This window comes from Equus przewalskii, chromosome 28 (assembly GCF_037783145.1).
Source record: "Equus przewalskii isolate Varuska chromosome 28, EquPr2, whole genome shotgun sequence".
NCBI classification, from domain to species: domain Eukaryota; kingdom Metazoa; phylum Chordata; class Mammalia; order Perissodactyla; family Equidae; genus Equus; species Equus przewalskii.
The window spans coordinates 12,247,309-12,263,160 of record NC_091858.1 but is presented as its reverse complement, the minus strand read 5'-3'; the positions used below and the strand labels follow the sequence as shown (position 1 = coordinate 12,263,160).

The window sequence follows — 15,852 nt, the reverse complement described above, 5'->3', positions numbered from 1 at the left end:
TCAGTTTAGTATCTTTATATACCTAGTATCTTTAAATATTTTCTAGATGTCTAGAACCCTCCATGTTCTGAGTTTAGCAATTTCAATTTCTGATGTTAGATAACTTTTTAAGTTGAGATACTAAAATCAAGCAGAATATATAATGAAAAATTCCCTATTTATAATTGCACAACCTGATTCAGTAAATATCAGGGAGGTGAGAAAATATTTGTAATCAATAGTGACTAAAGCATTAGTTAAAACATTTGTCTTTACCACTGTACACTGAGTATAACAAATAAATTTTCATTCAGAAATAAATATTAAATTGAAATTCCAAAGAACAATAGAAAACACTTTTAAATATGCTTATTAAACACATTTCATCTTTCTGTCAATATGCTGTGTGTAGGTTGTACATATAATATGAAAAGATAAATTATTTTAGTTTACTTCCAAAACCAAAATTGAGGAAGTTAAGGTGTGAGCACTATGAGCTCTTTTATTTCTTTTGATTGTACATTTATAGTCTGTAAGAAATTATTTATTGATGTTAAATTTTACTTTTGAATTCTTATTTTTCCTTGATAAAATACGATTTGTTCTCTTACTGTAGAAAACATTGTTGAATTATAAATTATAATAAGAAGTGAAGATATACATGCTACGTTAATGGTTCAGATATGTTATTTTCATCTTTTATTTAACTATAGCCATATCACATAATTCGGTGTTTTAATGAACAAGTTTGATTGACATTTAAATTTTGCACAATCCTGAATTGAGAATTTTCTATCTTTTATTATGACATAAGCTTATACCAAAGAATAGAGTATTTGTGAACTGAGAAATCATATCTATTATTTTCATGCTATCTTATTTATTAAGTAGCTTTTTTCTTCGTAACTTAATATTTAAAGGAATTCTCTACCTTTTTATTCTTTTAGTTTTTCCATGTTTATAAAATTTTAAGCTTTTTTTTTTACGGAGTTGAGATTCTAACTGTGCTTAATTATACATTAAGCAAGGCATTTAATGAGGCTCCTGGATAATATTTTGAGTAATTTCATTCTCCCGTTCTTTATGTGCATGTAAGTGGAAAATTAAGGGTGGTTTCCAAGGGACCTGCCACAACAGTGAAGGTAACATGATCTCTTAAAGCGCTGGAGGAGTGCCGCCGGTGTTCATTATTTTATTCTCCAGGAGATATTTCCAGCACTAACTTGCCTGGAAAGTTAGAACAGAATAAGATGCCCCTTTAAAGCTAGATGCCACTTCTTTGCATATATTTATTGTAGGATGACTTTAAGATAAAAACATAAAGGGTACTTATAGAAATGTGTAAGTAAATATATGAATTTTCTAATTATATCTAGATATTATATTCTAATTACAGTATAACTTTCTACATTTATTAAATCATTAACTGTGGCTTAAAACCTTAGGCAAATGTTTATACATCATAATTTTATAAAAAGAAAACATTCTCATTTTAGAAATAGCTTGTATCAAGTGGAATAAAATAACTCATTTTTTCTTTTCAAAATAATTCATTTAGCCCACGATGCTATGATAGTTCAAGATTCTGTGGATGTTCTCCCAAAAATTGGTTTATAAATTCTACATTTACAGTATGGTGAAATTAAGGATGTATAGTTTATTTGTCCAATATTTAAATACCTACAAGAAGAAAATGAATTCAATACAGTAGTATTGGTTGGCTAGAGTACGGGGAAATTTGTACGGTTTTTCTACAGCAGCACTATCCAAAAAGAAATATGGTGTGAACCACATACACAATTTTAAATTTTCTTGTAGCCATATTAAAAAAGTAAAAATAAACAGATAATTTTATTTTGTAAAGTTTTATAAAAAATAATTAATTTTAATGATCTAATTTGATTAACCCTATATATTAAAAATGTTATTTCAACATATAATCAATATAAAAATTATTTGTAAGATAACTTTATGTATTAATTTTTTGAACTAAGCCTTTGAAATCAAGTGTGCGTTTTAGGTTTACAGGGTATCTCAATTCTGATGCTAAATTTTAATTTGAAATACTTGATCTGTATTTAGCTTTCATAAAATTTACAACTGAATAAAGTAGATGAAGACACCAAATTTGTTCCAAACATACTTAAAAATTTTCTGATAACCGAATCAAGTATCAGTTTTAAATTAATTAGAATTACTTAAAATTAAGAACTGAGTTCCTCAGCCACACTAGCCACATTTCAAGTGCTCAGTAGCTGCTTGTGGTTAGCGGTTGTTGTATCAGACAGCACAGTTATCGAGGTATATGTATCAAAATATAAAATGTGTCTAATCTTTGAACTAGCAATCTCACTTCTGGGAATCTAGCAATATGGAAAGATACATATGATATGTTCATTAGAAAATTTTTTTGAAAGAAAAATTGAAGATAAGTGGGGCTGGCCCTGTGGCCTAGTGGTTAAGTTTGGCGTCGTCTGTTTTCATTTGAAAACAAATGAAAGGGAGCTCAAAGTAAACTCTGATAGACATATACAGCAGAAAACTCTTGGGCCATTAAAAAATGATGAAGTAGTAAAATTGGTGGAATTTCAGTGGTAATGACCAAGGGACAAATAAAGCTTTAGTTTGGTTGATAGATATGATAGTCACATTGCTGATTTTATTACATTTAGAGAGGTGATCTTATCTTTCCAAGATTTTGATTAGCATCAGTTTTACATTTTAAAACTTTAAAGTTAGAGTACAGGCTAAATAATTAAGTAGCCCCTGTCCTGGTTTCTGTTAGCTGTGTAACCTTCTCTGCCTGGCTGTTTTGTTGTTGTTTTTTTTTAACTGCGGTTTTTTGGAGAAGTCCTGGAGGAGCAAGATAAGGTCTTTGGAAGAAAGGAGAATATAAACCTGGAAACTGCAATAATTTAAAGACCGCCTTTTCATGGTGGCATTTAAAAATACTCAGTTTTTGATTTTGAATTTGAATTGTGTGTCAGAAATGTTTGATACTAGTTTTATAAATTACATGAAGATGAGTGAATAGGTTCTAAGCTGCTTGGTTTTACCGTACTCTACAGAACTGCAGATGAATGTGATGTTGGAAGGAAGTACCTGAAACATGAATAGTGGTCTGTGGGAGATGGCTCCATGATTTGTAAAAGGTGGGAAGAGACTGACACAGTCTGATTCAGTTCCATTGAGTTAGAAAAATTAAAAATTCCCTGATTCTGAAAATAAGATATATCTTTCCCAGAAAACTCATTTAGTTAATATGCATTTTAAATGATTGATGTATTTTGTAATGCTACAATATCCATTGAAAGAGTCCTTTTTATTAGCGTCTTATTTACAAGTATTATTAGCTTCTATTTTAAGAATAAATTATCTTCAAAAAATTAACTTCTTATTGATAGGAATTGATATTAGGAATTTGAAGCATAATTCCTTTAGAAACAATTCTGTGAATGGTGGTTTTGATTCTTAGGGCAGCCCACAAAAGATAGTTTGAAACATAATTTATGCAGTCGATGGCACTGGCTTGTCTTTGGGTTTTGGAGGCAGTGGGTGCAGGTGGGGCAGGAGGAATGAGGGGGCACGTTTTACCACCATTCACAGAATTGTTTCTAAAGGAATTATGCTTCAAATTCCTAATATCAATAAGAAGTTAATTTTTTGAAGATAATTTATTCTTAAAATAGAAGCTAATAATACTTGTAAATAAGACGCTAATAAAAAGGACTCTTTCAATGGATATTGTAGCATTACAAAATACATCAATCATTTTTACTCCATTTTTGTTCTCTAGGGCTATCGGCATTTGACAGAGGGACATTTTCTTTGGCCACTTTTCTCCTCTTTTTCTACAAAATATTTCACCATTTCCAGCTCATAGGTTTTCTAAAATAGTCTATGTAGTTTATTTTTAAATCTTATTTTTTCATCCTTTACAGATATCAATAAAACTAAACTAATTAGAATGTTTGTTCCTGAAAACATTGACACATACCTTATCTACATGGCAATTGAGATCCTGAGAAAAGATTGTGACAACAGACCGTTATGCCAACCTTCATGTGATTCCAATAAAAAGAGATGTTTCCCCAACTCTGAGGACAGCTGTTCACGTTCGAAGAGAAGCAAGGACGAAGTAGGCACTAATACCAAGGTGTTAATTATATGTAGAATTTTCATAAAGTGTCAGTTTGTTCAATCTGCAGCTTCTAATAATGCTGTATTTTTGAAACTATTATAAATTCTGATATAAGGTGATTTTTTTTATCTGTGTGCTGTTTTCTTTTCATAAATCTGATCTGAGAAAAGTGATGTTTTAAACGACAGAAAAGGGAATGTGGTCCATCTATTTAGCTTATTGTGTGGAATGTCAGCTTAAATTTTACCTCTACCTTATATTGGCTATATAGCCTGGAAATTCTCTTTCTTTCATGGGTATAGTTAATATTGGCTTTAAGCATATGGCCCTTTATGTGGTTAATGAAAATGAAAACAAATTCTATTACAAATACCCCCCAAACTGATTTGTCTGTCGTTCTGTCATTCCTCATGCTCTGTTCCTGTTATATTGGATATCGCAGGTAGAAGGATAATTGTTGCTTATGGACCTGAGCATATCCCGATGAACTTTTTGCATGATTGGAGAAAGACCATGATTTAGTATTATTTTAGATGGTACAATTTACTGAAATCAAATGCTTTGGAAATTATTGCTTTGTGCAGTGAAAGATAAATAGTAATCAGAAAATAACTTTTTTGACAATGTAACTCTATTAAATGATTGTATAAAGTTGAAAATTTGACCTTCAGTATCTTCCAGGTCCAAAATTACATGACTCCATGATGAAAACTGTGAAAACTAATAATTAACTAAAAAATTATTTTAGTTCCTAGATGATAAATTGAGCATGGTAGTAGGTGGTTGCTGATATTTATGTTAGAGAATTAGGGACTCCATTTCAGTTCTGAGGTCATCTTTGTAGGATTTCCAACAATTAAACTTCTTTTCTCAGTAGCTTAAAAATAAAGGAATTGGTCTTTTAAAATTCTGTACCTCAGGTTTATATATAGTTACGTCCTAGATAACCTTATGAAATTGACTTAATTGGAATTCTTTACATTATTTTGACAATTGAACTAGCTGTAAGAAAGGCATTAAAGAAAATATATGTGGGTGGTGTTAGTGAAATGTGGCTTCTATTCTCAACCTTTTATTTCTGAAATCTATATCAGGTACCTAAAACCTTATTTTTTCCCAACTTCTACCCTTCAATACATGAAAAGGAGTAACTTGTTATTTTTTGTGAATATCGAAGCATATTTGTAGTAAAATATTATTTTAACCACATATTAGCATTTTTGCTTTTCCCCTATTGATATAACATGAGATACTGACAACAGAGTGGGATTTTTGGGGGGTGGGAGGTGGAAATCATACTAAGCCTACTGGATTTAGCCCTTTCCCTCCCCCATTTAAGGGAACAAGGATATTTGGCCTGGGAAGTAGATTAAGAGGTGAACGAGCCAGCCAAACTATTTTTCCTACATCTGCCTCCCAGTATAGAAAGCTCTTCTGAATACTGTAGAGTCTGTTGGAGGCCTAGTTTCAGGATCTTGCATATGTTAACATTCGTCTTCTCTACTGACCTGGGTTGTATCCCTTAGTCTATTTCATTTTATAATTATGAGGTTTCTGATAAGAAAAATGTCAGAGCCAGTTCTTTTTATTCGTTGATGCACTGTTGGTTTACATCTATTGTGATGGCTATTGAGATAGAAGCTCAGTCATGCCTATGTTTAATGGAGGAAGATTATCTCTTGATTATTGGTAGTTCTGATTTAATATACGTAGGTACACAGCGAGTTCTTTAAATATGTAGTTTTTTAAGATTTCTGGAAAGTTTTCTTATAGTTTTAAAAATTTTGTTTATTTCAGGAAAATTTTCTTAAATTTTACTTTTTAATATTTTTTCCCATTGCTTTGTATTTCTTCTTCAGGGGCTCCTACTATCTCTATGTTGGGTCTTCTTTACCTCCCTTCAGTTTTTGTCACTGCTTGTGAATTCCTTTTAGTTCTTCGTTTCTTTTTAATTTAAAATTGTTTTCTTCTTTTTCACCTTTCCAGTTCTCTTTGGACATAATCTGTTGTATTTATTACTGTGTTTCTTGTAATTCAGTATTCACTTCTGTAGTTTTTTTCTTTTATTTCTAATTCTTTCCTGAGCTTTCCCCCTCAGTTTTGAATTTTTCTGATTTCGATGTATGATGTTCTATCCTGCTTTGAATCATTTTCTCAGTGTTTTTCAGCTCATTGTGAGAGATTACAGTTTTATTCTGTATCTCAGCAAGTCTTTCTGGTGTCTAGGATTTGACTTTGGTAATCTCTCTTGCTCATTTTCATGTGAATTTAGTTTTCCGGCACTTTCAAAAGAAGGCATGGTTCAGGATAGTTTTTCCAACTTCACAGAGCTTGTTCTCCTTTTTTGTGTGTGTAATGTTCAAAATAGGGAAACTTGGTTTATGAGACATACTCCTTTGCCACTGGGCTTTCTTTCCCGTTGTCTCTGTTACACCCGACCTGCTTGATTCTGGTTTGACTCCAGCAGTTCCCCTGAGTGTGGGCCCTTCTCTGGGCCCTTCTCCTGGAAGGCAGCATCAGCTGGTCAGGAGAGTTCCTGGAGCCAGCTGCTTCAGCCCCTCAGGCACTGCTATGGACACCTTTCAGTCACCTGCTATTGCACTTTCAGCTGCTGTTCTCATGTTAATCTGTTCTGCTTTCCACTGTCCACCTGTGGGCTGCTCTGGGGTTCTCCTGTGCCCGCACCTCACTGCTTCCCTCTGCTTTCTCCCATGCAGGTCTTGTGGCTGTTGGTGGTTTGTCTCTCAGGTGTTTATACTTTGGGTTTCCCAAGGATACCTTTAGTTTCATTGTAAATGTAGATGATGAATTTCTGCTGTTGCTATCTTGTTCTCTCTGTTTTAATGCTGGGATTCAGAGAAATTAAAAAATTACGCTGTTGCTGCAACCATCTTCCCAAAACCTTCTCCTCCTATATCACTTTTTTCCTTTTTCCTTTCCTTGACTGCCTGAGAGAGAAAGAGAGAGAGTGATATGTCCTGCCCTGCTACTGAGTTTAATTATAAATTAAAATAGACATATTATTTATTAACTATTTTAAGATACTTAGAAAAAATGTCTTATAGGTAATTTATTATAATCATTATTGTTAAAATTCAGTACTTCAGAATAATAAGAATTTTCTTAAGCTTTGCTTTTTTAGGCATAGTTTTTGGGGCTTTTTTTGCTAAGAAAATAACCATTTTTTGCTGTAACTATTTTGTATTCCATAAAAATGTTAAAGGTTGATGGAAAACATCCTTGTGATCTTTCACCAAAAGATAAGAGTCACAGAAATTCACTGAGACTGACATCTTGGAATCAGCCATCCAGCGATCCAGAAATAGAAGATTTATTTACAGACTCTCATCCACAGGTAAATTGATTTAATAAAATAGTTTTCATGACATGTACATCAGACTTGATAACTAATGTTTAGATTTATCTTAGTTTCAGATAAAATTAAATTGTGAATATAACGTACATATTTCTTTATTTGCTTACATACATATGCACACATGTAACCAGAAATGAGTTAATGGTTTGTATTCTCAATGATAATAGTTTGTTAATAGAATTCGGAGTGTCAAAAAGGTGTAAGTACCCTCTTAAAATTTTATTATGGTTTCTGGGAATTTTAGTCTTCTACTGATGAAAGAAGTAGTCACGGAAAGGCATTTCCGTCAGGTGACTTAGACGTCATAATTAAAGTCTCTCCAGATACTTATTGTTGAGACTTAAAAGATACACTCAGTGTAAGTAAGCATTTTTCCCCTTTCTCAATGAAATAAGATCATTCTTATAATTACAAGCGCTGAAGATCATATTCTGTAGAAATGTTATAGAAGATAAAAGACTTTAAGTGACATTAGGTACCAATTAATGGGTGCCACACATAAGTCAGAATTTGTTTTGATATTTTGCATATATTCTCACTTAACTCTCCAAATAATCCAGGGTTGTTAGGTATCATTATTCTCATTTTCTGTGTGAAAAAGTTGACACTTGAATAATATTCATAAGGTCATACATTTAACAAGTGACTCAATTAGGACTGAAACCTAGTTTTGTCTGGTTTCAAAGTCCTTGCTTCTTCTGTGGTGTTCAGCTACGACAAGACTTGGGGTTTTTCCCTCTCTTCTGTTATGGTTCAGATGCATGCTCTGTTTTACATTTGGCTTTGTTATAATCTTCACTGGTTTCTCTCCTCCCAGTGCACTCAGAGCTTCAAACTCTAATTGCAACCAACTGTAGTTGTCTGTGACTATAAGGGATTTTGATATTAAGGTCTTTTGGGAAGAATAAATATTTCGGGGCCAATTTTATCTCTGCCCAACCCTTTTCTGTGTCACTTTATATCCCCAATATTTATTGTTTCTAGGTCAAATGTTGTAGTATCTTACAGCGAGTAAAAATCTCATCTGTTCTCCTGGTCTTCTCTTCCCTGTGAAGAAATAGGTACCCAGAGGAAAAGTTGCTATCTCGGCCCAGTTTTTTCTTTAGCTTTTACTGATGCGTGAATAGCCCTTTCTCCTACACTGGATTTCTTTAATTAAGCTAGAACAGCTAACAGTTTTTACCATTTTTTAATATAAAGTTTTGCAGTTTTCTGCCAAAGATCTTCTACTTTTTTCCCCATCCTTAAATATTTTGAAACCGTTTTTAAACGTAGAAAACGTAATAAAACATAGCAAGCAGTTGGTGAATAATATATGGATATAGGCGTCATTCTTGAAATGGAATAAATTATGTTTTTGTTCCTTAAGCTAACAGAAACATTGTAACTTGGATGAGGCTACCTTATAAAGTCCTTCAAATAGTTCCAATAACTGAATTAACCCTGCCAGATTCCAAGGTGGATGCGTATTAGAATAGTTTCTCTGTCATGTTTGAGGATCTAGTGCTCAAACTGAGATAACACACATTAATACCATTTTAGGCTTGTGGAACACTTACCTGCTTAAAAGTGATTTATTTTTTTCATGTGCAGGTCGTATAGTACACAACCACTGCTTTTGGGTTCTTAAAAAAATGGTTTATCAGGGACATTTATCTTAGGGTTCTGAGGGCTTATTTGATGCGTGAGATCCCTAAAATTGTGCAAAGTATTGTGCATGTGTTCGTTTGTCTTTTTTTCTCTGAAGTGGATCTCTATAGTTGTTAGCAGATTCTCAAAAGAGTGAGACAAAAAACAATTGTTTTTCATTTATTCAGCGGATTTTTTTTGAGTATCTGCTGTTTCAGCGACTCTGCAAGGTGCTGATGATGAGTGAACCACTTTTTTAGTCTGTTTACTATTGTAGATGTAGAAGTTACTTTTTCAAATGCCTAATAGCACTCCCTGTGTGTGTGTGTGTGTGTGTGTGTGTGTGTGTACACTCGCGTGCATACATCTTCAGGCACATACCTTCCTCTGAATGTTAAATTCACCATTTTGGTCAACCCAAAGCAAATACTCAATGGGACATAGATCTAAAATAACATTCAGTTCTTTCCTTCCCAAATGAGTGTGTCTCTACACTTGAGTGTCTGAGAATAGATAATAGGATAACAAGTAATTGCCTAAAGAAATGATACAGGGATTTTGTCTCTTTTATTTACTTCTTAATCCAAAAATAAATTTTATTTTGTCAAGGAAAGAGTGGTGGGTGTATATTCAGTGACCTGTGTTACTTTTTGTAACTGCCACATATTTTTAACAGTACAAATGTTTCTTTTTCTGTTTCTTTCCTATAGACTTCATCTGGAGCCTTAAAGAGAATGTATGCGGGGTTTGGCAAGAGAGATAAGATCTTAGTTGATACCAGCAAAAAATCAATGGCCAGAACGAAAAAGAAGGGTCTTTTTAGTTAAATTGGCAATTGCTAGAGGAATTATGTGTGTCTTGCTGTATTGTAAGAGGGGTGCTGTATTTCATTTATGAAAAGACTGGGGAGTGATGTTTCAGTTTAAAAATCATTTTACTCTCAAAGTAAAACTCACTTTATTGAACAGCTGGCATCTTAAAACAGCCCTGTGCAATTCACATAAAGTTGAGTCTTCTGAGAGCCTGGGTGATTACATCATAGAATAGAATATTAAATTAGTTTCCTTTAAGATTGCACTGTTACTGCCCTGTTTTCTAATCTCTTTATTTATTTCAGCAGTATATTTGGAAAATGTGATTTGATATAGATAACAGTAGGTATACAGTGATTGTGTGCATGATTTAAATATTCTGATATTCCCGCAATTCTGTCTTGGAAATAAAGAAAGCATAGTTGTTTTACAAATTGTTTTTACTATCTTTAGAAGAAACTTTTATACACATTGTTAACTGGTATCAGTGGACCAGATAAGTGAAAATGAAACATTTTGGATTCCATGTAAGGAGGAAAAAAAGACTATAACAAAGGAGACCAATTGCACTAGGCAAATATGCACTTTGTATTTTATATATTATTTCTATTATTTTTCAAATAATAAAAAAAAGTCCTTCATACTGAATATTATAAAGATAGATATTTTTGTAAGCTTTCATTTACTGAATTACTTTGAGTATTTTATTTTTTAAGGATGTCAGAGTTTGGTTCTAAATTCTCTTTGTGTAGCACATATAACTTAAATATGTAAAAGCCATACTCCGACACTGAGCTGGGTAAACCATAGTTAATAAAACTGTAAGCAGTTTACCAAATGGCCTTTAATTGACTTTTTTGTAAATAGAAATAACTTGTTAATGAAGAAGAAATACATCTTTGTTGTAGAAGAACTAGAAAATCCAGAGAAGTGAAAAAAAAGAAAAGAAAAATCACTAGTAGTCCCTCCAGTAGATAATCAGTTAACCCTTTTCATGTATCCTCCCAAACCTTTTTATATTCATTTCCTTTCTTCGTTTGTTACATGAATGATATATGAATGAATTTTCTTTGTAAAACATTCACGCTATACTTAAAACACAAAAATCCCGCATATTCCCATTTCCCCACATCCCATTCCCAGCCCCTTTCCAGAGGGTGCCTCCTACTAAATATGTGACAGAAGTTCTCTAGTCATTTCTTCTGCACTTACGTGCCTTTGCATATGTATCTACACATATTCTTAATTTTTTTTTAACACAAATCAGATCATATAATATGCAATTTTCTGCAACAAAAATTTTTTTACTTAATATGTCATGAAGACCTTTCCATTTCAGTATATATTGGTCTATCTCATTGTTTTTTACAGCTACGTACTTATCTCACTGTTTTTTACAGCTACATACTGTTCTATTTGGTGAATATACTATAATTTACATAATCATTTTTCTATTGGCGATTTTGTCATTTTTTTCTGTTTCAGATTGTTTCTAGAAGTAGAATTAAAGAGTCAAAAACATACTTTTTGTTACTTATATTTCACTTGAATTTATTTTGAACATATTTTTCCCCATGTCATTAAATAGTCTTCCGCAGAATCTTTTTTTGTGGTTTTATGTAGTACAGTGATTCTCAAAATGTGGTCTGCAGGCAGTTAGGAGTCCATGAGACCCTTTCAGGGGATCTGCAAAAGCAAAACTATTTTCATAAAACCAAGGTGTTATTTGCCTTTTGTACTATGTTGGTATTTGCACTGAGGTGCAAAGCAATAATGAGTATAACCACTGGTACTTTAGTGCAAATCAAGGCAATAGCACCAAATTGTTGGTTTTATTAATTCTCAATCTTAACACATCTCTGCAATATTCTGTGTGCTGAAATGGAAAGTGTGCATAAGCTCTTCTATGTACTAGACTATGATGGTCATCTCAAGGAAAGCCCTCCTTTGACGGTTTGAGTGGTGAATTGAATTACTTACTTTTTTGGGGAGGGGAATACCATTTTACTGAAAAGAAGTACTGATAGAAAACTATGATTGGTGTTGGTGTCGCGATCCAATGTACACACCAGGATAGATGTGGAGAGGGCTGAAGGCCACTCTGAGTTTATTATAACCAGCGTTTCAATATATACATAGCTTACATCTGTTAAACATACACAGGTGTTCTGGACAATGTAATTAGTGAATGCCAAGAATTCTTAGTGATTTCTCAAAGAGCCCTCCCTCGAACTGTGTTTTGATATTATCATGTTATTGCTGTGCTCGTATATTTTTATCTCGGAGCATGCAAGGCCTCCTAGGCAATGGCCCCTCCTGCTCCCGATATCGTGTCTCCATCTGTGCCCCTAGGTGACTGTGCCTGGCTTAGGTTGCCTCCCATTGGAGATCTTACCCGTCATGGGCTAACCAACCTCCTCACCTCCAGGTCACAGTTTGTTGGCAAGCCTTTTCCAGTGATTATTAACCCTTCCTGCATCAGGGGTGGTTACAATTGGTTATTCAGACTTGGGCATTTGGTGGACATTTTCTCAAAATGGAACAAAATCAGTGTCTCTCTTCAAGGAAAACTAATGGTTATTTGTTACCAATGATAAAATTTGAGATTTCTAGCAAAATTTGTAATTTTGGAAAACTTGTGTCTGCTTCCAGGAGTTTGACAGCTTCCCATAATGAGAAGGGTAGGATTTTTCTAATGAGATGGGTAGGATTAGCAGTTTTTTTCTTACATTATATAATTATTTTTGTCAACAGTTAAGAAGATTACGTAACTCAGTGAACCAATATTTTCTGGATGACTAATATGTGATCTTATAAAATCATGCATGGATAAAAGATACATTTGAAGCGCACAATGAACCAATGAATTTTAATGTATGTCGCAGAATATGAAAAAATTCATTTATATGGTTTCAGATTACACATTACGACTAGTTTTTAAGGAACTAACACTTGTCCAGTTTTGGTATGGTTTTAAAGAAGAATGTCTACAATTATTTGGAAAGACTATTAAAAGACTCCTTTCTTTTCCAACTACATACTTGTTTGAGGTCAGACTTTCTTCATATACTACAGCCGAAACAGCATATCAAAACAGATTGAATGCAGAAGCAGATCTGAGAATCCAGCCACTTCTGTTAAACCAGACAATAGTGCTATTCTTCTGTTCTTGGGGGGGGGGTGGGGGGGTGCATTTCAAAAAAATGTATTCATGTTAACATGTAATGGACTTACTACTGCTATTTTTAAACAAATTAATAAATATTTTTAAAAATCTCTCAATTTTAGTTTCTAAAATGGTAAATAGTGGGGCTGGCCTGGTGGTGTAGTGGTTAAGTTTCCACACTCCACTTCAGTGGCCTGGAGTTTGTGGGTTCAGATCCTGGGCAGAGACCTACACACTACTTCTTAAGCCATCCTGTGGTGGTGTCCCACATACAAAATAGAGGAAAATTGGCACAGATGTTGGCTCAGGGACAGTCTTCCTCACCAAAAAAAAAAAAAAGTAAATAGTGATAGCTGTAACCCACATTAACAAAAGCTCTTCTGGGTCCTCAATAATTTTTAAGATTATAAAAGGGACCTGAGACCTAGGTGGTTTAGAACTGCTAACATAGCATTTTATTATATAGATGTACTATGAATTATTTAACTGATTTTATATTGTTGGACATTAAAGTTGCTTCCAATTTTTCTCCTGTTTTAAGCACTGCTTTGAACATTCTTGAAATGAAATATGGTCTATAGTTTCATGCCAGATACATAGCCAGAAGGAGAGGGAACATTACTTTTTTTGTTTATGTTATCATCTGTAGTGGACTTTATGCTTTCCCAGCATACATGACTCTTGGTTTCTGTTGGCGTTGGTTCCAGGGAGTATAATTGCAATTTGGATGCGGATTTGGCATCTGTGACTTCATGGGGATGTGACCTAAGCTGTTCCAATCAGAGTGAATCTAAGGACTTTTTATGGAAATGCTGGAATAAATATGTTCTCTTTTTCTCTATTGTTACTAATGAGGAAGCATGGACCTTTGGAGTCCTGGAGCAATTTTAGGACCAGAGAAATCATCCTGTAGTGAGTTGACACTAAGCTAGGCAGAGTAGAAACATGGCCCCCAAATCAGGTTATTGGTGATATTTCTGGGCTGCTAGTTCATGCCTTTCCTGAAATCAAACATACCTTTGAATATTTCAGATGCATGCGACATTAAATTCCTTTTATTTACATTAAACCTATTTGAATGAAGGTTTTTTTCTTTGTTTTTAACTTCCAATTGTGTGCAGTTGTCAAAATAGTACAGTCATGTAATTGACAGACCCCCCCCCCCGCCCCCACCAACAGACACAGAAGATATAAAGTTTCTTTAATGGCAGAGGACATGGAATCTCATAGAGATAATTCCACAAAGTAGAAGACATAGCAGCATGCTCCTAGGCAGAGGCAGAAGTTCCCAAACCTCCAAGTTCTCCATTTCCCATCAGTTCCCTCTGGGGGTTTGGTATCCTCCCTGGTGCATGCCCCCCACCCAGCTCTCTACCACCAGAATGTGTTTTGTAGCCTCTGCTATATGTACCTGCCTGATCACCAAGTGCAAATTATTGGTACAAAATGATCTCAGCACATTACAGAATTAACTGCTGTAAGAATAAGTGAACTGAACTTGAATTTCTTGGGTGTAGCATAGTTCTTCAGCAGTCTCAGGCCTCAAGTTTGTCTCAGGTTCATTCTTAAAAACAAGTGTTACTGAGCTCTAAGGGACTGGTGACCCACAAGTGGGTCCTTTTGCCATAGCTCCTTGCACCAATAGAACAAGACTGGGTTCTGGATAGCAGAGCAAAAACTTTATTTGTTAATCAAGGAATATGGAGAAGGAGAGCTTGGGCTCTAAGACACCTTCTCTCTGAAGGGAAGGTGAATAGTATTCTAATGGGATGTGAAGTGGGGTGTCCTCTGCATCATCACTCGGGATGAGGCATTTGGGACATGTGCAAATCTTCTTGTACACAGTGCCTTTTGTGCATGGCACCTTTTGCATACATTTCCTTTTGTGCATGGCACCCCATCGCCTTCTTGGACCTTTCTGGTTTGGACTGGTTCTGTGGTTTGGCCATCTGGCAGTGCTCTGCCTTGGTTCCTGTAAACACAACTTAAAGCATTAGACATGGAAAATGTTTTAGGGACTTCTCTGGATGACAAAATCCCTTCTCTGAGTGTGTCTTGGTCTTCATTCTTGGGGAGCAATGGATGAAGGTCCGTCTTCCATAACCACTTTCAGCTGACCAGGGGCATTGTCATAGGGGCCCATAGAGGAGAAGAATTTATCCCTAGCAACTTTAGGTATGTTTGGTTGTCACTGGGTTAGACTCTGAACATGTTGTATCCCTGGGTTAATACCACTTGGAATTTAGTAGATCCTAGTCTTTTGGTATCAGAGGAAACCAGACAGTTTAGAATGTGAGGTCCAAAGGGTAGAAGAAGCAGAATAGCCAGCAGAGGTAGAGACCAGATCAGACTGGGAAGAGCCTATCTAACCCCACTCTAGATCTGTCTTGTTAGATCTGGTTGGCCTTTTTATTTAACCAATTAGCCTTTTCTAATTGCCTAGTGCTGTCTTTGATGATGTCAGTGCTATTTATGTAAGCCTAAGGAGTGGGTGCATCTTGGAAGGGCCGTGAGCAGTTTCGAATATCCAGTCACCGGGCTGGAAGGGATGGAGGGCCAGGTCTGTGGGTCTGAGCAGGACCTGGTTTCCATACGCTGTGAGTGCCTTTACCGGTTCCGCTACCTGAAGGGCATACTCTAGTTGTTCTCCTGTACCTCTGGTGTTCCCCACTTGGTTTTTTGACTGGGAGGATTGGAGTGTTGCATGCTGATGGGCATGGCCTGATGAGCCTTGATCAAGTTTTCTATG

At 34.8% G+C, this 15,852-nt stretch overlaps 1 protein-coding gene across 40 annotated transcripts in view; it reads left to right on the top strand.

Annotated features, from left to right (window-relative positions):
* WRN (WRN RecQ like helicase) overlaps positions 1 to 12,667 on the top strand; it is a 124,871-nt gene extending 112,204 nt beyond the window's left edge. For 27 of the 40 annotated variants that reach the window (XM_070598557.1, XM_070598536.1, XM_008541594.2 and 24 more), the window contains 3 exons: positions 3,921 to 4,135; positions 7,344 to 7,475; positions 9,836 to 12,667. In XM_070598557.1, coding sequence (XP_070454658.1) covers positions 3,921 to 4,135; positions 7,344 to 7,475; positions 9,836 to 9,952 — 464 coding nt within the window. In that variant the 3' untranslated portion in view covers positions 9,953 to 12,667. The remainder of the gene's footprint in view (positions 1 to 3,920; positions 4,136 to 7,343; positions 7,476 to 9,835) is intronic. The other 13 variants (XM_070598552.1, XM_070598541.1, XM_070598539.1 and 10 more) reach the window with 1 other exon arrangement.
* The last annotated feature ends 3,185 nt before the right edge of the window (positions 12,668 to 15,852 follow it).